The sequence below is a fragment of the Filicampus tigris genome, chromosome 7, assembly GCF_054856515.1.
Source record: "Filicampus tigris isolate MCC_2025a chromosome 7, RoL_Ftig_1.0, whole genome shotgun sequence".
Lineage (NCBI taxonomy): Eukaryota > Metazoa > Chordata > Actinopteri > Syngnathiformes > Syngnathidae > Filicampus > Filicampus tigris.
Genome location: NC_141223.1, coordinates 25,715,767 through 25,742,139, shown reverse-complemented (window position 1 = coordinate 25,742,139; position 26,373 = coordinate 25,715,767). Strand labels below are relative to the sequence as shown.

Here is a 26,373-nt window from a genome sequence, read left to right as displayed (position 1 = left end):
AGCTGACAGCACATTCATACACGAGTATGACGATACAGAATCCGCATATCTTATTGGTCGAGGTACTGTCGCAAGCTGCAGCCGCCCTCCAATTCTGCCATGTCTGCACAAGCTATTGGTAGCAAAAATACAGAGAGGACTGGAAAGCAGAAAACAACACATATAGGTCAATCAATCAATCAATCACATTTTATTTATATAGCACTTTTCATACATAAAAATGCAACTCAAAGTGCTTTAAAACATTCAAAGCAAAATATAGAATTGTCTTCAATCAAAAGAAAAGATAAATTATTTAAAAGTTGTTGAAAGCCAAACTAAAAAGGTGTGTCTTGAGCTTCCTCTTAAAAATATCAACAGCCTCTGCAGACCTGACATCCTCTGGCAGGCTATTCCAAAGGTGAGGACCAAAATGGCTGAATGCAGCCTCGCCATGCATTTTGGTCCTCACCCTTGGAATAAATAAAAGGGTATGATAAAAGCAAATCAGATAAATAAGATGGCCCAAGACCATTAACACATTTATAAACTAATAAAAGTACTTTAAAATCGAAAAAGTGTGAGAATTTGACCCGAGACAAATTTGTTGTGCAGCAGGTAATGCCAGAGCTAAATATGGTGTGTAAAGAATTATGTTTTTTTTTAACCTCTAATTAAGGTTAAAATGGGAATGTGCAATGAATGTCAGCATTGTATGGACAAACACATAATTTTGGGGTGGAATAAATAAGTACATAAATAAGACTGATAAGTATGTTAAATAGATATGCAGAGGTGGGTAGTAACGAGTTACATTTACTCCGTTACATTTACTTGAGTAAGTTTTGGGAAATTTTGTACTTCTAGGAATAGTTTTAAATCACTATACTTTTTACTTTTACTTGAGTAGATTTGTGAAGAAGAAACTGTACTTTTACTCCACTTGCGTTAAAGAGTTGTTTTCGGATGCACACACACACACACGCACACACACACACAGTTTATACGAGTTCAAGGGCTACCTTGTTGTTCTGCCTGCCTACAGAGCCTGATAAAAAAAAAAAAAAGTACAGGCCGGGGGCTGACATTTTGTGCTACTTGTGCTTAATTTATTTCTTTAATTTATACTATTATTATTTTATTGTTTATTAAAGTACTTTAATTTACCTTAAGATTATTTTAAGCTATTCTTTAATTAAATGTAATTCATTTTATTGATTTGATGGACTTTAATTTGCCTGAAGATAATTATTTTGTATTTTTGTCTGATTGAATGGTTGTTTTAAAAGAAAAAAAAAGTAAATGAGACGTTGCTACAGTTACTCAGTACTTAAGTAGTTTTTCACCAAGTGCTTTGTTACTTTTACTCAAGTAATTATTTGCATGACTACTTTTTACTTCTACTTGAGTTATATTATTCTGAAGTAACAGTAGTTTTACTTGAGTACAATTTTTGGCTACTCTACCCACTTCTGTAGATATGTAATACATTGATGAATAATGAAACAATTCACACACAGACTTACATTAATTACAAGTTCAAACAGATATGCATCATTTTACTGTACAGGCAGTTGATATACTACTTTAATTATAAGTATATACAGTAAAAACGTGTTTACATGATCTCTTTTATGAAGAATAAGTGGATAAATGTTCGAAACAAATGTTCTGCTGAACTGATTAAAGGTGAGCTCGTTGTGAGCTTGACATGACATGTCTTGCTCAGAATTTTACTCTGCAGTAGTCAAAGACAAACTGCTCCTCGCTGCAGCAAGATCTCAGAAGAAATATAAATGGAAAAAAATAGGCTGTCTCCACATAATGTGGCATCGAGCTCTTCATAAGTTATGAATGTTCTGCTTATTATTTATTGTTTTACATTAATTTATATCGCTTGCTTTCTATAGTTTAAATGATCTGGCATCCCCATCGTGCTGTCATGAAAGGCAGGTTTGCATAGTATTGACTATATGTGGTGAAATGCGCCGTAACTTTCGGACTCTGTTGCCAACACGAATTAGCCCTGACAATACTTTACCCACAAAGCTTCTGTTTAGTGTTTACATCAGTCTTTTATTGCTGATCAAAACATCTGATCACCGCAGCTCATGCTTCGCAGCCTTGTGTTGCGTCCCTCCCCTCTGATCGCAGCCGAGGCGCGGCTGCGTTATATAATCAAATTAACTTTTCTCGCCACTCCGCCTTGCGGCAGCCAATCTGCATCGGGCATACTGCGGCTGCCAATCAGCATCGGGCATACTGCGTCACACATAGCCAAATGGCGTCTTGTTCACTCGGCGGCTTTTTTTTTTTTTTTTTTTTTTTACAGTTCTTGAACTTTACCAAGACAGAAATATTGTTAGCATTAGCACAGTGTGTCTGCCATTTGATTGTGATGTTGAAAAATGCTGTGAATCAAGCGACTCGGAATGCTTCATTCGCGTTTGATGTGAACGCAGCATTAGGGAGCCTTTCTGGCGGCGCGTTTCAATTGGAGTCAATGTAGCTCGCGCGGGCGGGTGCGCTTGCCTGCAGGGCGGCGCGAGTGATGCGTTTGGAGGGAGGGACGTCGCCGCTTATAACTATTTGGGCATTTTGTCTCGCGGCAGCCAAGCATGAGCTGCGGGTGATTGGATGTTTTGATCGGCAATAAAAGGCTTTGATCGAATATACCGATCACGTAATTTTTCACAAAAATCGGCCGATCATTATCAGTGCCCAATCGATCGATCGGAGCATTCCTTAATTACAGTCAGACAATTCTGCAGCACATCTGTTTCATGTGTCCTACCGGGGTTAAACGAGAAATATAAGTAGGCCTATAGGTCATTCACGTACATGTGGTATGAAACACCTTCAAAATTGCTGATGACATCTCTAAGAGGAAGCATGTATCGTGTGCAAAGAGACAGGGCTAAAAACAGAACCTTGGGGCATCCCGCACAAGAGGGGGACAGAGTCTGACTGGTGAGGGCCAACAGCCACAGAGAACCATCTATTGGTCAGATAAGATTCAAACAACTGACGGGCGGTCACTGAAATGTCTACCCAGTCCATGAACCTATCAACAAGGATGTGGTGGTCAACGGTGTCGAAGGCTGCACCAAGATCAGGCAAACCAGGATCGTGTGTTTAAGATTTCATGTGATCCCTGCGATGCAAAAGTACAAACGTGTTGTAATGTGTCCTGGTGTTAAAGCAAACCCAAAAATGAGGCTGATAAAACATATTTGTCAAAAAGCCTTTATTCAAACTACAAAAAAACACTACCTTGAAATGGCAGGAGCTTACATTCAGTTGATAACTTTAGCAATTCATACTGCATCAAACTTCAGACGTCTTTTCATTCCCAAAGTTCACAAGTACTTTAATGTTGGGTAATGCAACCTTCAGTTGCTGAGAACGTATTGCTCAGAAGAACCTGCCAACTGCTCTGCACTCATTTGCTTACAGTAACACAAAACTCAGAGTGCTCACTTTCCCTTCTTCACGTCCTCACACAGACATACAGTACAAATTGAGCATCTTAAAGCATTACTGTGGCTTGTGCATGTTTGTTATCAAGCAAACTTGCATCTAATGGGACTAGAATCGCATTGAGCCTTACAAATCCAATTTGTTATTCTCACAATTCTTGCTTGTTTCATATAAGCACAGAACCGTTGCATTTAGTTCCACAGTTTCACTCTTGAACTGTAAGACGTGCATTTACTTGCGTTTATTTTCATATTTATCGAGGAAAAACAAAATGAAGATTTAAGTTGATATACGTTCACAGATATTGTATATGTATATTACATACCTCACATTGTTGAGTATGAAGCTTTTACACAAGTTCGCAGTTAAGTGTAAGAGGTGCTTTGTTTTCATGAGAAGTCATCGAACACTGGTCTGAAAGACGTAATGTTGCCCTGGGAGGGCACATACAGGCTTATTTTAGCATATGAAAGTCAGTCTGCACGGTTAATGTGCTACACTTGTTGGATGAGATTGTCATTTACACAAAAGGTGGGAGGCAACAAACTATGCATTGAGGAAAAAAAAAAAAAAAACGTGAACTGAGGAAAAGTACATCCACATTTTGTTGTTTGCAAAGCATTTGCTGAAAGAAGCCAATGAGGGCTATTTAAGACTTGGTAAATATTTAAAACATTTACAGGGACATTTTCAAACAAAAAAAGTCACTGCCACCAGCATTCCAGGCAAAGCAGCACATCAGAGGTGTAATTGCAGAACGGGGACTCGTTTTGCCTGTCCCTTCAAGATGATTTACTGACGCGGCTTTCCGAATTATTGCCTGAAAATGGCAACTACTTTCAACAAAGGGATGCGGACAGCTAGTCAAACTTCACACTTTGGTCGCGGCTGGCAGCGATTAGCATCTCATATGCCTTACACAGCAAGGAAAGTGAGTCGGAGAAAGGCCAGGAAAAAAAAATGACTCAGATGCCAGTGTGAAAGAAGTTCCAACTTGTTCTCGCACACGTGCAAACGGAAAAGACATTTAAACCATACAATCACAGCAAAGCAAAGCCCCTTGGACTAAGTGCAAAAGCCATTTCAAGTCAGAGGAAAAGATGAAGACTGTTCAAGTGCGCCTGAGACAGAAAGAGAAGCAGAATACTTTATAGTTTAATTCAAAAGCTGATGATTGACCAAGGAGACGAGCACAAGAAAAGAAGTTGACCTTACAGGTGTTGAGGGTGCGCTGGGCCCAGCACACCGTCATGTGATAAGCCATTACAAAAATAAATATGTACAAAATAACACACTACCCTGTGACTATGTGCTGAGAATTTGAGATGACGTTATTCAAATGGAATTATCATCCTCTCAACTTTCACAAAAGTTACAGAGTTCTCTGAAAATAAATACAGAGACGTGACTCATTGTCAGCTTTCCAGCGTGCTGCGCGGACACCGGCAGATGCTCGAGGAGAATCAGATGACTTTATAGGACAGGTAGTCGCGGAGCGGCGCGGGAATGGCCAACGACTCCACCTGCTGCGTTGTCATCACTCGCCTGAGAGCCATCCTGCACAAGTGCTGCAGGGTGGCAGTGCTACGAGGACACTCCCAAAAGTGCACGCCGCCGTCACAGGTTCTACAAAATCACATGGAATAGTTTGAAGATTGCAACCAAAAAAAAACAAAAAAAACATTATACACATCTTGTAGCACAGGGTCTTTAATCCTGTTTCTTAAGGTCCCATCTCCTCCCTGCTGCAACCCACCTGATTCAAATGATCAGGATCGTTATCCAGCTTCTGCAGACCTTGCTGATTATCTGATCATTTGAATCAGGTCTATTGCAGCAGAGGGAAGGAAAACAGGCAGGACAGCGGACCTCGGGGAACAGGATTAAAGACCCCTGTTGTAGCATATCAAAAGCAGCCACTACTACGTCTAAAAATATGCGTCAACAACTTACCCGGCAGCAAGGACACTTCCTTCAGGAGAGAAGGCACAGCAAAGGCCATTAGAGAGAGAGGCGATGGCCTGAGGAGCTCTTTCTTCAATACTCCAGAAACGGACCAGTCTAGAAAAGAGAGGGAAGAAACCACTGTCAGGCTACCTGGACCATATTTTAATCTTGTGACAGCACATGCGCACTAGGGGACCTATTTTCATGCCGGGCACAAGTGTAGTGCAAAGCGCAGTCGAACTTTGCACATGGCATGACTTTTCTTTGTTTTGGTATTTTGCTAGACTTTGTACACACAGAATTGGACATAACGGGGCATTTGTGCCTTTGCGCGCCATTGCGGGATGGATGTTGTCTTTTCCAGGCCAATCCTCGCTGCATCCGTCATTTGTATCAAACATTGGCGGGCAATCTCCAAGCTCTCTCCCCTTGCGGATGATGTAGTCAGCCGTGCATGTGACGTGGGCAGAGATCGCCTTGCACCCCCGATCGTACGTCTTCTGCATGTGACCCGCTGAATTTTTGTTTGACTGCGCCTCGATCAAATACACCAAAAACGCCTGACGCCACATTCGCCACTAGTTAGACCTGCTTTATGAGAGTCCAAAATCTAAACCTAGTCTACTTTCTGTAACAAAATTTGTAGATGCGCCGGGAGGTGTGACAGGAATGCCCAGTGTAGCGCGTAGCGCGTCTACCAAACTCACAAACACGCTGAACCAGACCATTGTGCTGGCACAAAAATTACGATGCGGCCATTTTTACGCCGAGTGCCGACTACAACAAATTGTCTGATGAGTCGGGGGTGAGGCAACTGCGTGTGCAGGAATGCCCAGAGAGGTGCAACATAGCCCAAAACATGATAGCCTAGACTTGAAGTTATGTCCATCTTTGCACTGAGTGGAGAGGCGCCAGTCTACCAAAATAGGGCGTAATTGTATACGGCGTATACAATAGGGCGTAACAAAATAGTCTCAGTAATTAATCAAATTCAAATGGACATTAGAAAATGGCATTCAACCACGTTGTAATCGCAAAGACTGCAATTTTGGAAAAAAACAACACCCAAAAAAAAAAAAAAACAATGAACAAAACAAAAAAAGAACCACTTCAATTCAATTGGTCAGGAGGTATCTTATATTACAGGAGTTGTAGGGGTTACTTTAGTGGTGGTGACTCGCGAACTGGCCGTAAAAAAACAACACCAAATCATAATTTTGGGATTCTTACAAAATACCACAATACCGAGGTTATCTTAGTGCTGGCTAGCAGCTGGTATGACACAAGCAAATGGATTTAAAATGGGTCCAAAAGAACACCCTGAGATCTGGCCTACAAAAATTAATGTGAAAATATTGTTTACTTTTTTTAAATTACAAATCTGTGGGTGCCATACCAGATAGGGGTCCACTGTACGGATTGATCTAGTGCTTGTTTGTTTTAAAAAAATAAATAAATAAATCAAAAAAAAAACTACATGGGAAGGACTAGTGCGCGCACACACAAAACGGACCATCAGAGATAGAGTATCTTCAACAATCCATCTTTGTATTTACAGTTCAGAGTCCAGAGGTATAAACAATACGTTTTTACCACCAGAATATTGCTGACTGATATTCTTTTATTCACAAAGGAAAGAAGTCTGCCATCATGCACTAATTGTCTTTTGTCTTTGAGAACTGAACTAGTCTGTGCAGCTGCATGAAATCACGTGGCACGAGAAGGCACGCTCACTTGCCACCTTTATTGTTTTATAATCATGGCCTCAAAGTGTTTTTCTACAACTGTACCGTGGCGCGAGATGGCACACTCAGTTGCCACCTTTATTGTTTTATATTCATGGCCTAGAGGTGTTTTTCACACACTTATTTACTTTACGGCTTTACTACTCTAGAAGTGAAGGTTAATGATGGACTACGGCGCTGTTCGACTTCTTCTGTCGGAACGGAACTCGTCATAAACCGAGGGCTCTTTGATCATTTCCTTCACTTGCATACATTTTATCAAGAGCTCCAATCAAATAATACATCTATCCAGACTACAAGTAGCCGCAGGCTGGACTGCACCTTGCCACCTTGTTCATTGATTGTCCATAATTCTACTTTCTAGATCACTTGCATCTTGGAACATATCACCAGCAGTGTCCTGCTACGGGAAACAAAGCACAGCATTTTTCCAAGTATGATATTTTGGAATTCCCCATGCTTTCCGCCAGAACAAAAGTTCAATGCTTGGTCAGCCAGCAGTAAGCTTGATAAATAGCCTCATGGTGACAGCCATGTGACTCATCCGAACAAAGCCACATACTGTTGCACTCAAGTACTGTTCATGACTCCAGATTTTAATAAACAAACAGCACACAGTGGAGCTTTTCTGCAGTGCATTGCTAATCACATGAACACGAGAAGCCCATTAGGCGAGGAAAGAGTGCAGGCAAAAGCTTTGCTGATTAGATGGCCAGTCAGAATCTCTGTCCGCTTACTCTTGCCATGCTGCGTCATTCTTGAAGTGCAGCGCTGTTTCTGTATGCAAACACTGAAAATGCTGAGTGGACAACAGTCGTTCTCAAACCTTTCACACTAAGTTCCACCCAAAAAATCATAAGTACTCCAAGTACTACCACCAAAATGACCATCATTAAAATACAGGTGTTTATGAAAAGTAGTATTGCAAGTCACTGTGACATTATGCAGTTTCAACACTGTGACTAAATATAGGATAGTTATACTAAAAAGTTAAATACAATTATACTGTACAGTATTTGGGCAGTGATTCTTTTCAAGTACCACTAGAAGCAAGCACAATTATTAGTACTGGGGATGTAACGATTAATCGAAAATCAATTTAAAATCAATTTGTCTCGATTAATCGATTCGATAAATTGAAAAATCGAGTTGATTAAATTCATCTCGAAAATAATGTCTTTTTTCATTCCAGATGCATAGCACATTTTAAAAATGTAGATCAAATTGTGCGCTTGCGCCAAACATCATTGTGTATTGCGTTTGTGGATGGCTGCAGAACCACACTATTGCACAGAGACAAGCATGGTAGCAATCTTTTTTAAAATCGAATCGAAAATCGGGAACTGAAAATGGAATCGGGGCTTGAGTGAATCATTACATCTCTAATTATTACTATTGGTGCTAGTACTACACACAATCACTGACATAGTAGACTTATATGAATTATATTTAAGATAAGATAAGCCACAATCCTTGAACAAACATCATCTCATAGCACAATGTTCAACACAATAGTATTGTCAACAATCCAACTTTTGAATTGACAATTAATAGGCAGCTCAAAATTGTAGCGATTAGGTCTGAACGATTTTAGAAAAAAATGATTTGTGATTTTTCGGACAGCTATCGCCATTTCGATGGCGGAAAACAAGGAGGCGGAAAACAAATCCCATTGACGGCAACCAGAGGAAGAGATCGAACAACTTTGAACCGCAGGGCAAAGCGGAACCCAGTGGCATACAAGCCAATGTGCAACAAAGTTCTGAGAGACTGTCTTCCGGGTTCCACGGCCTTTTAGACACACCCTGGGTCAACCAGGGGAGGGGATATGCATTCTTGATCTCTCGATTCTCGCGAAGCGATATTCCGTGCTTTACGCACTGGCCTTGGTGCTCTGCAGGGACGCCATAGAAACCAGAGACTCTAAATGTCATTTGCAGCCACCGTGGCTGTTCTTGAAAGAGACAATGAGAAAAAAAAACAACAAATGCCTTACCTGTCATCGGCAATGCTGGCGATGTGGCGGCCGTCTGGGCTGAAGCTCACAGAGCGCACCCAGCGGTCATTTGACCCTCCAGCAAAAATGGGGGATGGGGGAGGAAATTGGTGGCTGCAAAAACATCAACTTAGTTTCATGAAAAGAATATAAAACACAGCAAAATAATTCACAAATATTTAGACATTTGTAGTTGTAGTTGCTAGTTATTTCAAAATATTCATTTCTACATCTAGGAATGTATCCATAAAGAATTTTACTTCTAATTGCAGTTCCAAGTGACTCAGTTGTAACTCACACTTAAAACTTGTTAAAGAGGAAGTCAACCCAAACATTTTCTTTACAATAAAATGTTCTATGCAGTCTCACTAGTCTAAACACGGCATTCTGATTGATTGATATTAATATGAGTTAAGTAGTAAAATCTACCCGTTTTTGTCCATGTCAGGGGGCGGCCATTTTGACACTTGCTGACGACTGAAAATGGTATCAGATGCTCAAGGCTCAGACAATGACCAATCATGGCTCAGCTTCAGAAAACAGGTTAGATGGCTAAAAACGGGTTGATTTTGCTGCAACAAATGCAATATTAAAGGGATGGTTGGGCCAGGATGGCCATGTTTTCACTAACAAGTTCATTTTATATATTTTTTGATCAGGAAAATGAAAAGAGTTGCCATTTTTTATTTTATCCATTCATTTTGGAGAAATTAGGAAATAAGTAACTCCATGAATAACGCCCCTTGATAATGAGCACAATGGCCACGCCCCCTACCGTTCTACCTTGTTCGGCAGTCACACGAGGAACCGATTCCAAACCAATACAAGTGCCAATGTTAAGATCATCCAAGTGTCACTTTAAGACCGTACAAACCCTGGGAGTTGTAACAAAGTATGAGTGGAAGTGTACATTTTTACATTTTGATGCAAACAGGTAAATCAAAAAAAGTTTTAAAATGATTCATCTTGGTCTCACTGTTTTCAACACGTGTGGAGACTCTTTGTTCACTCAATTATTGGATGGTAACGTTTCAGTAATTTGTAGTTTGTGTCTACGCACACGCAGTGTTCAAAGTGAAAAGCAAACTAAAGTAAAAGTATTATCTTACCCCAGCTCGAGAAGGATGGTGGCCTTGTAGTGATCCCAGACAATGACCCGCGTGTCATAGGAGGCAGTGGCCAACAGCGCCCCATCTGGTGAAAACTCACAAGACACCACGTCATTGTGGTGCCCCTCCAACTTCCGGATTAACGTGTATTTATCCATGTTCCATAAGAACACCTGTTAAGTGAAGAAAGGTCTGTTAAAATCCACGGAGTGATGAGAATGCTTTCGTTGCACTATCATAGGGCTACCATTACTATCTGCACATCAAGTGTTTAACAATTAAATTCATAGCAATTAAAGACAATTAGATGATGCTCTGTGTCAATGGACGTATAACTAAAAAAACTCAAAGCAAACAAAAGTGCACATGCTACACAAAAAGCAAGGCTACATGTAAAAATGTGACATTCTATTAAACATTAAGTGGCATTTTTGCTGACTACAACATGACTAACATTCCAAGCATATTGTCAGTTGTATCAAACTACAAGATCCTTTAACTATATACATTGCTTAAATAATGATTAAATAAGATACATATTGCTACATAATTACTTCTATTCTTTTAACAAAAAAAGAGAAAATAAAACAAGTAGTAACTTAAGGTAACATAATGTTACTCCACTGGTTTCCCCTTTCAGAGTTTTAGTTCTCTCTGTTTACAATAGGCTCGCACCTCCGGCAGAAGCCTACGGAGAGAGACAGATACTGCAAGAGAAAAGAATATTTTATGGCCAAAGGGTTGACACCTCTGGCAAAGTATACATCAGCACCCACACACCCATGCACACACTCGCACAAAAAAATGATACTTTTTTTTTTCTTTTTTTTAAAGCTATGACCTGCATTTACCAGTATTCGTGGGCTTTGGGGAAATGCCTGATGATAAAAGTTGGAATGTAACTTCAGCCCTCAGCTTGGTTGCATCGTTTGCTTGAACGAGCGGTTTGTTTATTACTGTTGATGATTGGAACGAGCAGAATGGGTAGGTTAACTTAAATCCATTTTACAGTAATTAAAGGGGACTGAAGCCCCAATTAAACTTTTTTTTGCTGATTAACTGTATAATCAAGTGTCTACTAATGCTGTCTATACATCCTGGTCATTATTTTCGACATTTTAGCGCACGTTTATTGAAATCTTGAATTAGGGGCAAAAATTGTCTGTGTGGAGCCATCTTCAGGTTAAACACTACACTGCATGTGAATTTGGCTTTCTGTCCTCTGATTGGACTAGCATAGAACTTGACGTAATCGCTCTGCCGCCGTAGGGTATATGTTAGTGGTGCTACGGATCATCTTTGAGCCGTGATCGGTACGGGTCAAGCACCAAGGTTCAGGCCGGGCACGATTCGCGGAATGGTTGGTGCAAAAAAAAAAAAAGTGCACGTTCACATTAAGGCAACATGATTAGTCCGCATTCACTACAACAGCGGCAGATCAAGTTGAAAACGTTGCACGAATGGGAGTATTTTGGCAACTCGGGGTGAAACGAGTCCTCAAATGAATGATACAGGATATTTTTTCTGCCTCTTGTCCCAACACCGTCATTCAGCCGATGTCAAGGAAGCTGCAAACATACTCAAAGAACACACCGCTTCTGCAAAGGCTAGCTTCAAAATAAAGCTTACCAAATAACGCATTGAGTCTGTGATGCCAATGCAATAGCCTTAGTCGACTTTTACTTTGAAGTTGGCCCGTGTGGTGGCATTACGGCTAACTTGACTTCCGTTTTCGACGTTTCGGCTTGCCTTATCGCTTTAATTGACATTACATAATTGCCACCAACATCAAGACAACGCCATCCTGAAATCATATTCAGTCGCTAATTTTAGGACTAACAAACCGCTGGTTAATTACGCCGTCATTGTATGATACAGCACAAGTCTCCGCCGTTAGTGGCTAGCAGCTAGCTGTTAGCATTAGCAACAAGTGCCCACCTGGTAGTTCAGCAGCTGTTGCTTGGCTTACTTTTTTTTAAAACTCAATATTGTGGACCTAGATTACTTTGTTATCAACACTCATTCACTGCAGTTGAGATATTCATTTGTCTTTTCACAGTCCAGCCATTCAATCACAGGAACTTATTTATTTTTGTCAAATTTTTCCAAACGTTAGAGAGTAAAAAGAGAGTCTGAAAATGTCTGGCGGTGAGTGAGTTAAAGGATGGGAATGCCTTAAATTGCACTTTGTCTTTCTCATTATGAAAAGAAGCTAAATAAAACCATGTCTTCCTGTATTTTATAAAACACTTTTGCTCATTAAATAATTTTAAGAAAACATACAGCTCAAAATGTCTGGCAGCACACCTTAATTTTATACACTGTACCACATGTAAAATTGGAATGTATCCCGCCTTATATTGTGTTCTTAAATCCTAATCAGCCATATTAGACATTTGGATGTTTTTTTTAATGGGCAAAAGTGTTATAAATTGAAGCAAAGTTCTATTTATCTTTTTATTTTATTTTTTTTGCTGATCTGAAAAACTATCCCATCCGTGACTCAAAATCTGTGATCCGATCCGAAACATGACTTATGTGATCCGTTGCACCACTAATATACAAGCGGCTCAGTCTCGTGCACGCCTCCGTAGCGAGTTGAATTAGAATAGTAGCGTTTGTGAACATCTTTATATCGATTTTCAGGTGAGTTTATTTATATCTTAGCTTATAATAGTATGGAAATTATTTAGCTCAAAGTTCGTCACTGCTGCTGTCAATCACAACCGGATCACGTCCAAGCCTCTCCCCGCTGCAAACCCAATGGTCCTCTAGGCAACGCCCCCTTTGAGCACCCCTTAAACGCATTCATTCCCAATAATTTACGTAAGTAAAACACGACGACTGTTGACTTTAATGGACTTCTATGTGAGTTGAATAAACATCTCCCAAGTGGCAGTCATAAAACTCCAGACGTAAAAATTGTAAATACATGGTCTTTTTATGGAGGACGCGCGATAATGAAGTTTTTTTTAAGGCAACAATTCATATCAAGTGTGTGTTTCTTTTAAAGGAGTAACTATTTTTCCTGTTCATCTGCAACAATCTCATGGTAACACCTGCAACATCCTGGCAGCAGCTAACAGAGAGAGCAGGCTACATAGCTAACACTGAAGTCCACTAGAGTAACATCTAATCAAATGACAAAACAGAATTTAGCATGTGTAGATAGATGGTGAACTTACTATTCTGAGATAAGGGATGGGGGGTATTTAGGGGAAAAAGGTAGTGGTGTAAAGTGGGGTTGGGGGGGACAGAGGGGATAATTAATGACCAGTTTAATGATAGTTTTTAGATGAAATTAATCAAAATAAATAGGAACTGCGACAGCAGAGGTAGACAGACACGGAGCAGCACCTACGTACAGAATGACCTTGCAGGCCAAGTTGCCCCTGGCAGGCCTTTGGGCAATGCGCATCCGCGGTTTACACCGGCTGCTCAAAATGTCAGCGCGGCGCTCCCCTCAAAACCAATCACACACTGAGCTCTGCCACCACCTGTGACAGGGAGAGCAAGACACACACACTGTAGGGACACACACAGCCTGTCAAAGGTACTACTAACTACATGTCTACTACTGTTTGTTTCATTAAGAATTGAAAAGATCTGTTTATGGTGGCCACTAGCAGTCTATAAGCTATTTGACATGTTTTAAAGATGGACAGATAGCATGTTATATTTATAGAAAACAGATTTTGTCTGCATGGCTAATCAGTCATAAATGACAGAAATTGCTTTAAAAACTCAAAAAAAGCTAAATAGTTGAGTGTTTCTTTCGTTTTCGCCACTTCAGTGAACACTGAATTAGATGTAGGTAGATGTGTGTACAAACAGTTAATTGTGAGTTTTGCAAAATTCAGTACACCAAAAGCATTTTCCCCACAGTAGACAAATCCAAACAAAATCTAGATGCAGGTCACTTCACTTAGGACACAGAGCAAAGTGGCTTTTCGTGTGAGTATAGGTGAGCAGTGCTGGGATGGGTTGAATTTCATTCCATTTCTAGGTTCATTGAGCATGGCTAGTCCCAAGCAATAGCACAACAATAAGCTAGCAAATCAATTCAAAGTAAATGAGGAGGAACATGTTTACATACTGCTTTTCCTTTGCCGACTGAGCACAGGATGGACGAGTCAGGGGAAAAGGCGCTGCAGAAGACCCAATTCTGGTGACCCCGCAAAACTTTCACCATGTTACCTAAATAAACAAGTCACATTATCAACAAAAAAACATTTAGTTTCAAAACTGGAGTCAACATATTTGTTTGTAGAAAAAAACCCACAATCAACTAAAAGCAAACCAAAAAAATCTTGAGAATTATATGTTTGTATAACACAGGGATTTCAAGCAAACTGCTATCTCTCTCCGTCGTAATCTCTATGTTCATAAGAGATCTTGCGTTGGAGGGATAGAGACCCATTACACTGGTCTTGCTGCCAATTCCGGCACTCAAAACAGCTTTCCAGTGCCGTTCAACCATGAAGCGTTGCAAATGTTCACAGAACCGATGCATAAACAAGCAATGAAACAGTACAAAAAGAGCATTGAAGAGGATAGCAGTTAGCTGTTCGGGTAATCCACATTTATACAATACAATTTTATTTATATAGCGCATTTCATAACAGCTACATTCAGTGGTATAAGGCAGAGATTTTTCAGTAGGGTGGCCATGATGACACAACACTTCAGTAAGGGGTGGCCGTGCGTGCCTGCGTCATTCTTGATCAAACCATCCACAGTCAAAAGCAACATTTTGCTGAGCTTATTATTATAATTAACAGTACATCTTTATTTATATAGTACTTTCACAACAGCTGCAGCTGTAACAAAGCACTTTGTAGAACATAAAATATAGTCATTTTCTTTGCAGGGGCTTTGCTTTTGTGTACACTCATAATCTACATCCATCTCATGCACTGATTCGCTAGCTAACAGCCAATCAGAGTGATAAATTGTCTCTGAGGGCCGACGCCATTCTGCATATCGTCAGCCTCTTAAAATAATGCCTAAGTCATATTCTGATCAATGCTCATTCATTCAAATCATATCTAAAAAGCACAATGACAAAAGTCTCTTAATTTGGCACAATTCTAGATGATGCTTTTTACTTAGGCTTGTTCCTGATTGTACTGTGTGTGTGTGAGCAGGATTTGTATATGTGTGCATTATATTTTATGAAACCATGACTGTGGACAATTACTTCTCGGCCATGTTGTTTGCTTGCCGTGGTGTGAAAGTAATGATTTGGATTGACGTTGACTGTAAGAATTGAAATGTGCTTTACTTAAAGCGGAAGTCAACCCAAACATATTTTTTTCAAGAATATGTTCTATGCAAGCCCACTAATTGAAACAAGGCATTTTTGATAAATATTGCGTTTGTGTTAATCCACCCGTTTTTAGCCATCGCTGGGGCGGCCATTTTGCCACTTCTGTCGACTGAAAATGACATCACAACTGCTTAGGGCTCAGGTAATGACCAATCACAGCTGACCTGTTTTCTGAAGCTCAGCCGTGATTGGTCTTTACCTAAGCAGTTGTGATGTCATTTCCAGTCGACAGGAGACAAAATGGCCGCCCCCAGAGATGGCTAAAAAAACGACTGCATTTTGCTGCTTAAAGCAGAAGTCAACCCAAACATATTTTTTTCAAGAATATGTTCCCAGCAGGAACACTAGTTGAAACACGGCATTCTGATTAATTTTGCGTTTGTGGAATATATGTACTGTCAGGAAGAATAATAAATGGTCTACCATTACAGAGAAAAAGGTACAATTCAATGTAAGTCGTATCATATCAGCTTTGTGTTCAATTAAAGACGACCAGATTTCACACTTAATCAGTAAATCTGTGACTAAATTGAGGGTAGACAAGATTATTGTTTCAGTTGATACTTTTCATATTTTTGTTTGCTAGTTACCTGTGTTATTTTTCAAATGTATATACTGTCGGTCGGGTACGCCAGCTCGCTGTCAATTATGGCACTCAAAACGGGCATCTGTCGCCAGTGTCTAAGTTCCTGGCGTGCGTCGTACATAAACCAAACAATGAAAAAGACTGCAAGGATAGCTATTAGCCAAACGCATTAGCGTTGCATGGCTATTGTTAGCGGTAGTATACACACTGCAGCGGCTCATTAATTAATGAGAAAAAGCGTTGGGGTGCAGGGGCATGCTGGCTAAGAGGAATTTCAGGAAAATGTGTTTATTTTCCCGAACGGATAGGCTATTTACCGTGGTCGAACCGCGTGACTACCACCCCCACTCCCATCGGCGATTAACTTTCGGAGTATGACATCCACAAGTATATAGTTTAATTATGAGCTATAAACACACCATCATCTTTGAGGTCCCACACACGGAGGGTCTTATCTCTGGATGCAGAGACCAGCATGAGGCTTCCATCAGGAGCAAAGGTTAAGTCTCGCACTACATCACAATGATCCATGAGATTCAGCAACAGTTTACCTGCAAAATGCCATCAAACCAAAGGATTAATGGAAATCTCAACTCCCGCTCATACGATACACAACATAATGTACTGTATCTAATAACACAGCCAAGGCAGAAAAACAAACATTTTTAATTTACTCTGGCTTCAGCCTTGACAAATTGCAGGCAAAGGGATTTTTTGCAGCGCAAAATATTTATTTTGAAGTATCCTCACCAGTGTAAACATCCCAGATTTTGATACGACCATTGTTGAGGCCAGTTGCCAGTAGCAATTGGTCCTGGCCGAATTTAAATCGGTGCCATTCAATGTTAACACAACGGCTCTGCTTCTCAGGCACAGATGAGCCAAAAGCCAAACCCCAGACGATGTCGCCGCAGTCAATGGTGTGCTCTCTGGGATCACCAGCTGTCTGTATGTACTGGCCTCCATCACTGTTCTGACGGGAAAAGCGCCGCGGACTTAAGGGATTAGTGCCTTCTCCATCCGGGCCCACTGAACTGAGAAAGAAACAATTATGTAACATTAAATATTCAATGAGCCAAAAAGGCATCAACTACAGGTAAGGCATTGATTTAATGTACTTAATTCTCTGACATGCTAAGGCCTAAAAACATTGTGCTTTCAGATCCTTCTCTGTTTGTGTCTTGTATCAGTTAAAGGGACGGTGGGGCCGGCCGGGATGGCCACGTTTTCACTAACAAGTTCATTTTATATATTTTTTGATCAGGAAAATGAAAATAGTTGCCATTTTCTATTCTATCCATTCATTTTGGAGAAATTAGGAAATAAGTAACTCCATGAATAACGCCCCTTGATAATGAGCAATGGCCACGCCCCCTACCGTTCTACCTTGTTCGGCAGTCACGCGAGGAACCGATTCCAAACTCTCCATTGGAAATCATTGTACTTTTATTGCTTATAATGTCCAAAAACGGAGATCAATTGGCTCCAAAATTTATGTGGACATCTCTACTAATGACCACTTTCAACATATCAAAAGGATTAACCTCTCCGCGACTGATTTATATGAGAATGAGGAAATGTGGAAGTCAGCAGAGCTACATAGATTTAGGCTGGGACGAGCGCACACTGCTTCTTTGCTTTAAAAAAAAAAAAAAAAAAAAAAAAGAAAACACTGCTTCTTTGCTTTAAAAAAATGCTTTTTGCTGATCACGGTTAGGATGGGTGAGGCATTAAACACCAGTCAGGATATTTACAGGGACTGAAGTGGGAATGAGTAGACGTGCACATTTATTTGGATGACGAATGGCCCCAGTTTTTCGACTTACAACGCGCCGTCCAATTTGGAAGGTAACAGCCGAAATGGCACGTTCCAATGTGGTCACACTCGGCTGTGCAGTCAGCCTCGCTAGAAATTTTTGTTCGCTGTTCGAGGAGGGCTTTCGTCACTCTCACGCCGCTTCACTCGGGCAGAAGGTGGTGGCTGCAAGCAAGCAAGCAGGGACGCCGCACGCGACTGCTTGCAAGGCGACTGCTTGCAAGGCGACATGAAGACACAGGCTCATCTTCACCTCCACACGCTGGGCAGACAGTAAGGAGCTAATGTTGTTGTGCTAACGCCTTTTGTTTTAACGGCCTGAAGCTAGTTGTTGCTATTAGCCGTCCCATTATCCTACCTTTAGCCGGGGAGGGAAGAAGGGGAAGTAAAGCTCCAATCTGCCTGCTGCTGCTGCAAGTCGCCGTCTCTCTCCCTCCTGAGACACGAGTTTAGCGTCGCTAAATGTCCGAAATATAACTAGTCAGGGTTCGTGTGCGCATTCATGCTCTTGTCCGCTACAGCCTGTGAAAGTCGAGGAGCAATCGCCACTGTATTTTTGATTTTGTGGAGGGGATCATGATGAGATCACGTTTTATGTCAATAAATCCAAACTATTGTTTGAACACTTTTATACTTTCACACTTTTATACTTTCACAGGTTGAAGTGGACAAGAGTAGTAATGTGCATTTGCATTTCGGTGGCGATTGGTTGCCGTTTTAGACAACAGAACTGACAAAGCGAGCAATATTACCAAGCATGCTTTCCTTACGTGACGTAGACCGCTGAGACCAAAAACATAACATAAGCCACGCCCCTTTTTGGGGCGGGGAACTTTGTCGCAAACCTAATCACAAAAAAAGACCTGAAAGCGGTCAAGTCAACGTAAATATATTTTTTTCAAGAATATGTTTTATGCAAGCCCACTAGTTGAAACAGGGCATTCTGTTAAATATTGCATTTGTGGAATAAGTGTTAATCCACTCGTTTTGAGCTATCCCTGGGGGCGGCCATTTTGTCTTCTGTCGACTGAATATGACATCACAACTGCTCACAACGACCAATCACAGCTCAGATGCAGAGAACAGGTCAGCTGTGATTGGTCATTGTAAGCAGTTGTGATGTCATTTTCAGTCGACAGAAGACAAAATGGCCACCCCCAGAGATGGCTGAAAACGAGTGCATTTTGCTGCTTAATTTATATTCCACAAACGCAAAATTAATCAGAATGCTGTGTTTCAACTAGTGGACCTGCTGGGAACATATTCTTGAAAAAAATATGCTTGGGTTGACTTCTGCTTTAAATCACTCGAAGTCACTAGTCTTTTGAGGTGGGCATTTTAGTACTAATGTCATTTTTACATGCAAACCTATTATATACGATTATATACGTTCCAATGTTAAACTCACCCAAGTGTCACTTTAATCATTCCGCATACAGACCTTGAAGTAGCATTCTGCTTTGTCAGAATTTGCCCCAACATTCAAAATAACTAATGTATACAAATCTGCTGATGGCAGCATTACTCATTATGTTTGCTTATGTAAGCAGAAACTGGGGATTTTTGGTCCTAGTGCCTTTACTAACAGATCCAAGTCGTACAGACAGTTAGTTGAAGTAACTGATAAAGAAATCTACTGTATTGTACGACTATCACAAATCACGGTCACATGCATTGGATCTGGGCGATGAACCACTGTCCAATTTCAACAAAATTATGTAAACTCTCAAAGTCAATAAACCTTATCTATTGAAAGAAATCACAACAATAATACAAAATTGCCACCAAAGAAGTGTTTAAGATGATACTTACAAATTGGTCAGACATTTTGGCCAGGGAATAAGCCTGACAATGCGATGCCCCTGAGACCAAGCGAAGTAAGAACCATTGGGTGCAAAGGCTACGGTCCAAGCTTCACGCCCAGACTTCTGGTCAAAGGGAGCAACTGGCACCAGGAGTTCACCAATTAACTTCGCCTTACCTGTAAAAAAAAAAAATAATAATATTAATAAATAAATTAATGAAAAACAATAAATAAATAAATAAATATATATATATATATATATATATATATATAAGCACTATTTTAATAAAAAAAAAAAATTGAGTGGTAATTACCATCCTCTATTCTGTTACAAAGACGTCAATATCGTAATTGTCTTCAAACCATATAATATCACGTTTGACTGGTTCCACTGGTCGTGCACGTCTTCTATATATCACTACTGTTACTTACTTTAATCAGAGCTCCCGGCGATCGACGGCGTCCGCCATTAGCCTACAACTCGAAAAAATTCCACGACATTCTCCGCGGTCTCGCGACACCGTCACGTGTATATTCTGATACATCAAGTTGGCTAAGAGACGGAGATTTGGATTAAAAAAGGGACAGTGCCGTATCCGCTCTCCCGGTTTGAAAGGTAGAAAGACGCAACAGCGCTCCCAGCTCTAGTGGTAGAAACGCGGTTATCCACTCTCGGGCTTAATGGGTTAAATCAGTTCTTTACAAAACGCCAGGCAAAAACCACTTTCTGAGAGAGAACATGAACCAAAGAGGGCAAAAAGCGATGAGGACAGCAATTAAAAGGTAAACGACCATCATTTTTATTCTTTACTCTATTCTTTGTTTTTTTACATTATGAACAACTCTCATTTATTGTGCAATAATCTAATTGTAACATATATTTGTTACATGTTTTGATGCATTTATATGCTTTATAAAACATTTATATGTGAATTTTGGGGGGCTTGGAACGGATTAGGGCAATTATATGGAAAACACGTCTATACTTATAAAATTTTATAGTTTAGAAATTTCTACCAGAACCAATTCATTTCATAAGTAGAGGTACCACTGTACTGCAATGAATAAAGGGTAGTAGTGTTGGGTCGCAAGTTACCAAAAGTTACTTTGAAAAAAGGACAACTAAAAGGGTTCTGCAATAACAACAATGTTTATGTTATCTGTACTGTATCTATCTCTGTTGGACCGTCTCCAATGCCCCACCTTTAAAATATTTACTGTAACTCATATAAGCAGACTTACATTGCTCATCTCGCAAGTCAACTTTATGTTGAAAGGTTGCAAATGGTTGCATGGCTTTGGTCAACAAACTTTTTTTATACTGGTCACGCAAACAATTTGTGTAAAAAATACTGAAACCTGCTACACCATATATGGCTAAAAATATTTGAACACACATGCCTCTTTCACACGTACTTGCCAACCAAGCCAACATTCTCCCGGGCTGAAGTCGACTCAGGAATTTGCTGACTTCCTTTAAGTATCAGAGGTAGATGTCATAAACCTCGACCGGTACTTAAATTAACATAAAAAATAATAATTATTCACGCTCCTGAGTCCTTAGTATTGAAAGCAATTGTCATGTGTTAGAAAAGAGAATTTAAATTCATTTCATGAGACAATGCAAAAACTGTCAAAAATAAGCAATTAATCAGTGAACGTTTGTTCATATAGTAATAAACGGGGCAGTGTAAAGCCAAGAAACTGTTTTTGTATTGAAAGACATTTGTGTAGACTGTCTTGTTGCACGTTGGCGGTGTCACTCATTTAAGCTCGAGTAGTTTAGTAAAACCAAACACAAATCAGGACTTTTCTCCCTTTCGGTATGCTTCTTAACTTGGAAGTCACCTCTAAGTATTAAGTGTGTTGTATTGTAAAAGCCGGGCTTGTTATTAGTCATAGAATAGTTTTCAACTGTCAAACCACTGTTCATCGTTAAAGTGAAGGTGTCAGTTTGCTTGACGTGCTTGTTTTCTGATGCAAACAGGGGAACGTCGACGATGGAACAAGCACGTACAGAGAAAGGCGAGCTTATGACTCCCGACGCTGGTGTGGGGGATGGACACGTCCGATGCAAACTTTGCCTGCTGCACATTGATATTTTCATGCGGTATAATAGTATATATTTTTTTTAAAACCTGACCGTTGCCTTACTGACCAAAGCAAATTAAACAATACAACTTTTGGACACACATTCCTGACACGAACTAGGACGTGACGCGTCTGCAACGCGGAAACTAAAAATTCTAATTCATCAACCAACGTGGTCAATAATTTTTACGCAGCTTTCTATATACAATTTAAAAACAATTGCACCATAATGAGTCTAATCTTGTAAATTTTTACGATTGTTAACAATAGATGAGTCGTCGTGAAGGCCTTTAATGGTCGAGCCCTGTCCCAGCCCACAGAGAAGAAGAGTGTACACGTTGACAGCTGTACTTACCTATATCATTTTCGTTTATAGAGTCTGGGAAGCTTGCCATCTAAATGAGGGCAGGGACCAAGAAGAAAATCCAAGCACCGACGCTAACAACAAGATTCAAGTAGGAACTCGACGCCTGCGGATGTCGATGGCTTTTCTCCCCTTTCAGCTTCTGTTATCGTCAGATAGATCCCTCCGCCTCAAAACCGCACTCCTTGGTAGAAAACGCAGTCTTAGTAAAACCCTGGATTACGTCGACTCTCTGCTTAGCTACCCTTTTAAATGTGATAATACAATACAACTCGTACAACTGTCTGATAAAAGCCTCTAAGCGTTGTCGCTCAAAATCGCAGTGTGAATTATAATGGCTTCTAAACCTGTACACTGCGAGCTATCAAGCTATTTTCATCCGGGAGGGAAGGGGGTGGTTTAGGAGTGGGCGGTATTTCATTGACGTCAGCACAGTTTCCATAGCAATACTATTAGCGCCCTCCCTGGTGTTTTTGCACTGTAATATCCTAGAATAATGTACAGTACCGTTTTGGGGGGTGGAACGGGAAGGGGGCGGGGGAGGGGTGTGTTGGGCGCGGCTTGGGGTCAAATTTAGACCACTATCCTGTTAGTCGGTTTCATATTAAAAATATTCAATTCGAAAAAATGAAAAGTAGTTTTGATGCATTTAGTTTGCTATTGTAGCGCAGGAATACACATTTATTTCTGAATTTAATTTTACGTAGTCATCACTATCAGTCATAATTGAACAACACACAATTTGTATCATTTTGGTCATGTATAGAAGGGTACTTGGGGTATTGTAAAGGTGTTGTATCTATTAATTAATTTTCAAGGGCATAGCAAGAAATTTTTCAGTGCGGAGGCCAGGGTGACACAACACCTCAGCTATGTTTACATGGACACAATTTCAGAGTTTGGATTAAAACTATGATTGGATGCACTGTTTTCATGGAAACTAAAAATATTGATCCAATTAGGACATGCGTGTTCATGCGTCACACTTTCCATGGGAACAAATTATTTTTGTGCATATTGACCATAAATGCCGGAAATAGTATAAGAAGCCGTAGCGACTTCCATGTCAACAAAACATTGCTCCTTCCATTTCTAATTTAAACATTAGCATTATTTTGCACACTTTTCCCGCTTGCGCTGCTATGTCGAGTTAACACCTCCTGATGGAGGTTCAGTTCAGTCTTTTGCCCATCGTGTCTTTCGCCAGTTCTGCTTCCACTGCCAGTTTGTTCCGAAATATTAATATTGTCAGAATATTCCAAATGGGGTGTGTACATGAAGCATTTTTATTCCGATTTGTCTTTTAATCCAAATAAATGTGTCCATGTAAACTTAGCCACTGAGAGGTCGCCAGGAGTGGCCGTGCATGCGTGCGTCATTCTTTATCATACCATCCACAGTCAGGGTTTCATGAAATAAAATTCAAACGTATCCAGAACCATACCCATCACAGTCACAATCAAGCAGGAACAAATCAAAGTAAAAATTGGGGGTTGAAGGCGCTCACCGAGTGGCCAACTTTACATCATTGCAAAGTGGAGACCCTCTTGCAGTTCCTTATCAACGTACGTTGTGCACACCAATCTCCTGTACAGATTCCAGCGATTCTGTTATGCTTCTGCCATTTAGACTGTGTGCCTCTCTCTCTGCTGAATTGAACTCCCTTTATGGCGCAAACGCCCATTTATAACTGCGAACCATTGACAAAAATGCCAAAAGAAAGAAAATTCCACCCATGCGTACAGTTAGACTGCACTTTGCGCTCAACTCACGAAATAGGGTCCTGTGAGTCAATCTGCAAAGGATCCTGTAAAAAACCCAAATATACAAAACTGATCAACTGCTAACAATTGACTGTTGTATAATTTATAAATTTGTTAGCTTAACTTCTTTAGCCTCTGAAAATGTTTTTGTTAGCTTCTCAGTTGTAGTTAGAGTGAATTACTTTTAGCAGAAGGGAAATGCATGAGGCTCTAATAATTGCTTCAGACTCCCTACAGTGTATTTGACGTTAAAGTAATGCCGGTTGCCTCTACACGTATCCTTGATTGTGCACGATTTGTCAACTTTCCAGACAGCTGTTTATTTAACAGGGCAAAATACTGCCTGTTAAGGAACACAGCTGGGCAGCTAAAATCATGATTCATGTAAACTTACATTTCATAAAAATGAATATTGCAGCACAAGGTATTCTCTGCTAAAATACATACAACAGGAAGACAAAATGCACAAACAAAAATAACTGAGCCTCAATACAAGCTGTATTAATATGGTCCCACATTGTCCACACATAACTAATGGACATGTCATTTAATAAAACACAAACATTTCTAGTCACCTGACCTCTGAAATGCACGAAGGAGCCTCATTTAAGGGGCTCCTAAATAATCGGAATGTGTGTGGTGTGCGCCAGCGTCATTGTGTGCGCTGAGATGGAGAGAAGAGAGAAGGGAACATTGACTGTATTTATTGTGAGGTAAGAGCAGTGTTGTTTGAACCAAACATATCTTTTAAAATGAAGGCTTAACAGTTCAACTTTAGTTTCGTCAGACCAGAACATATTTTCTCACATACGTGTGGGAGATGTCAATTTTTTTTCTTTATGAGATAAAGCTTTTCTGGCTTGCCACACTGACATATCCCAGACATAAATAAGACAGGAGATTGTTGTCACGTGTACTAAACAATTACTTGCCCGAAATTCCTCTAGCTCCTTCAATGTTGCTGCCGTCTTCTTGGCAGCATCCCTAACCAGTTATGTTACCTCTTTAACAATTATGGAGGTACTGCCGGTTCTTGGTAATGTCACTGTTGCGCCATATTTTCTCCATTTGTTGAGGCCGTCTTCACTGTCCATGATATATTAAATGCCTTGGAAATCCTTTAGTAGCCTTCTACAGAGTTTGAACAATGAGATCCCTCTAATTCCTCTAGTCCCCCTTCTGTGTTTCAATTACAGAGGAATCACCCTCCTCATCCTCCCTGGTAAGGTCTATTCAGGGGTGCTGGAATGTTTCTAATTCTATCCTATAATGTATAATAGACCTGAGAGTCTTTGTGGTAATAAAGATGAATTAATTGCCTGTTTGTTGAAAAATACATCAGAAAAGGACCATCGCAAAACACAAACACAATTTTGAGGAGAAACATAAATTTGCAATTAGACTATTTTTCCAAATCGCTCAGCCCTATGATAGATTTGTTCTGACTCCCATTTAACCTGAGTTTGATTGTGATTGTTTGTGAACACAGCCACATTCATTCATTTTTTAAAATTTGTTTTCAGAGATGGGCACGTCAGCGAATTTTCCGGTCTGTCATTTGTCAGTGGCCGGGCCACCTGTCCGTCATAATTCCAAGCCAAACCAAAACTGTCATTGACAGTTTATCACTCTGTCAGTTATTTTAACCACGCTTCAATCATCGCTAAATTATACAGTTTGTCATCGCTATTTTAGGACCGTTGGTAAATTTCACCGGTCCATTCCGGCATCGTTATTTTAACCACGTCCTGCCTCTCCTGCTCCCGTCTCTGCTAAATCTATCCATGATCTATAATGGTGCGGTCACGTCGGTCAGACATATTCTCCTTCTTCGCTTAGTTTATTGGCGGATTTCAGCTCTTTGGTGCATACTGCCACCTACTGTACAGGAAGCGTAAAAAGACTTCGCAGGCTATGTTATCTGCTATAGGTCAAAGCTGAGCGTTTCTGCAGATGTATTTCCATATATAGTCAATGCAGTCTGCTTGAAGCAACCTCTGTGTATATTCACCCCTGCGAACAAACACACGCAAGACACATGGAGCATTTGATCAGTTTCATCAGTTCAGTCTGTATTGACGCAGTTGGTGAAGATTCCGGTGATGGATGAACGCCCACTTTCGTCAGTACGTATTCCGTCAGTTTTTTGAAGATTCCCGCCATTCGTCAGCAAATCGGGTGTCTGTCAGTGACACCTCTGGGTATTTCATAATAAGCGTCCTGTCACCACGCGGTTGCATTAGTGATTATTTTTCCCATAAATTCTCCCAAGACACATTCAAATCACTTTCTCAACACAGTTAATCATAATGCTGTCAGTCAATTCACTCATGTGACTGTCCTATTTTTGTCCTCCCAGATGAG

At 40.3% G+C, this 26,373-nt stretch overlaps 1 protein-coding gene across 1 annotated transcript; it reads right to left on the bottom strand.

Moving 5' to 3' along the window:
- Positions 1-3,211: 3,211 nt before the first annotated feature.
- On the bottom strand, positions 3,212-22,660 carry wsb1 (WD repeat and SOCS box containing 1). The gene is made up of 9 exons (XM_086035043.1): positions 22,238-22,660; positions 19,800-19,968; positions 16,922-17,205; positions 16,591-16,722; positions 14,353-14,453; positions 10,257-10,429; positions 9,148-9,261; positions 5,413-5,520; positions 3,212-5,085 (listed from the first exon to the last, which is right to left on the bottom strand). Exons 1-9 carry the CDS (start codon positions 22,275-22,277, stop codon positions 4,923-4,925), a joined length of 1,284 nt encoding a protein of 427 aa, XP_085891169.1. The 5' UTR covers positions 22,278-22,660; the 3' UTR covers positions 3,212-4,922.
- Positions 22,661-26,373: the final 3,713 nt, after the last annotated feature.

What these genes read in the sequence shown, in the direction of transcription:
- wsb1 (XM_086035043.1), bottom strand. Translation starts at nt 22,277, where the DNA reads ATGGCAAGCTTCCCAGACTCTATAAACGAAAATGATATAG. An exon ending in ACCATCCTTCTCGAGCTGGG is followed by an intron (nt 9,262 to 10,256) that starts GTAAGATAATAC and finishes ATGTTTTTGCAG; the next exon opens with CCACCAATTTCCTCCCCCAT. An exon ending in GGAAGTGTCCTTGCTGCCGG is followed by an intron (nt 5,086 to 5,412) that starts GTAAGTTGTTGA and finishes GTGATTTTGTAG; the next exon opens with AACCTGTGACGGCGGCGTGC.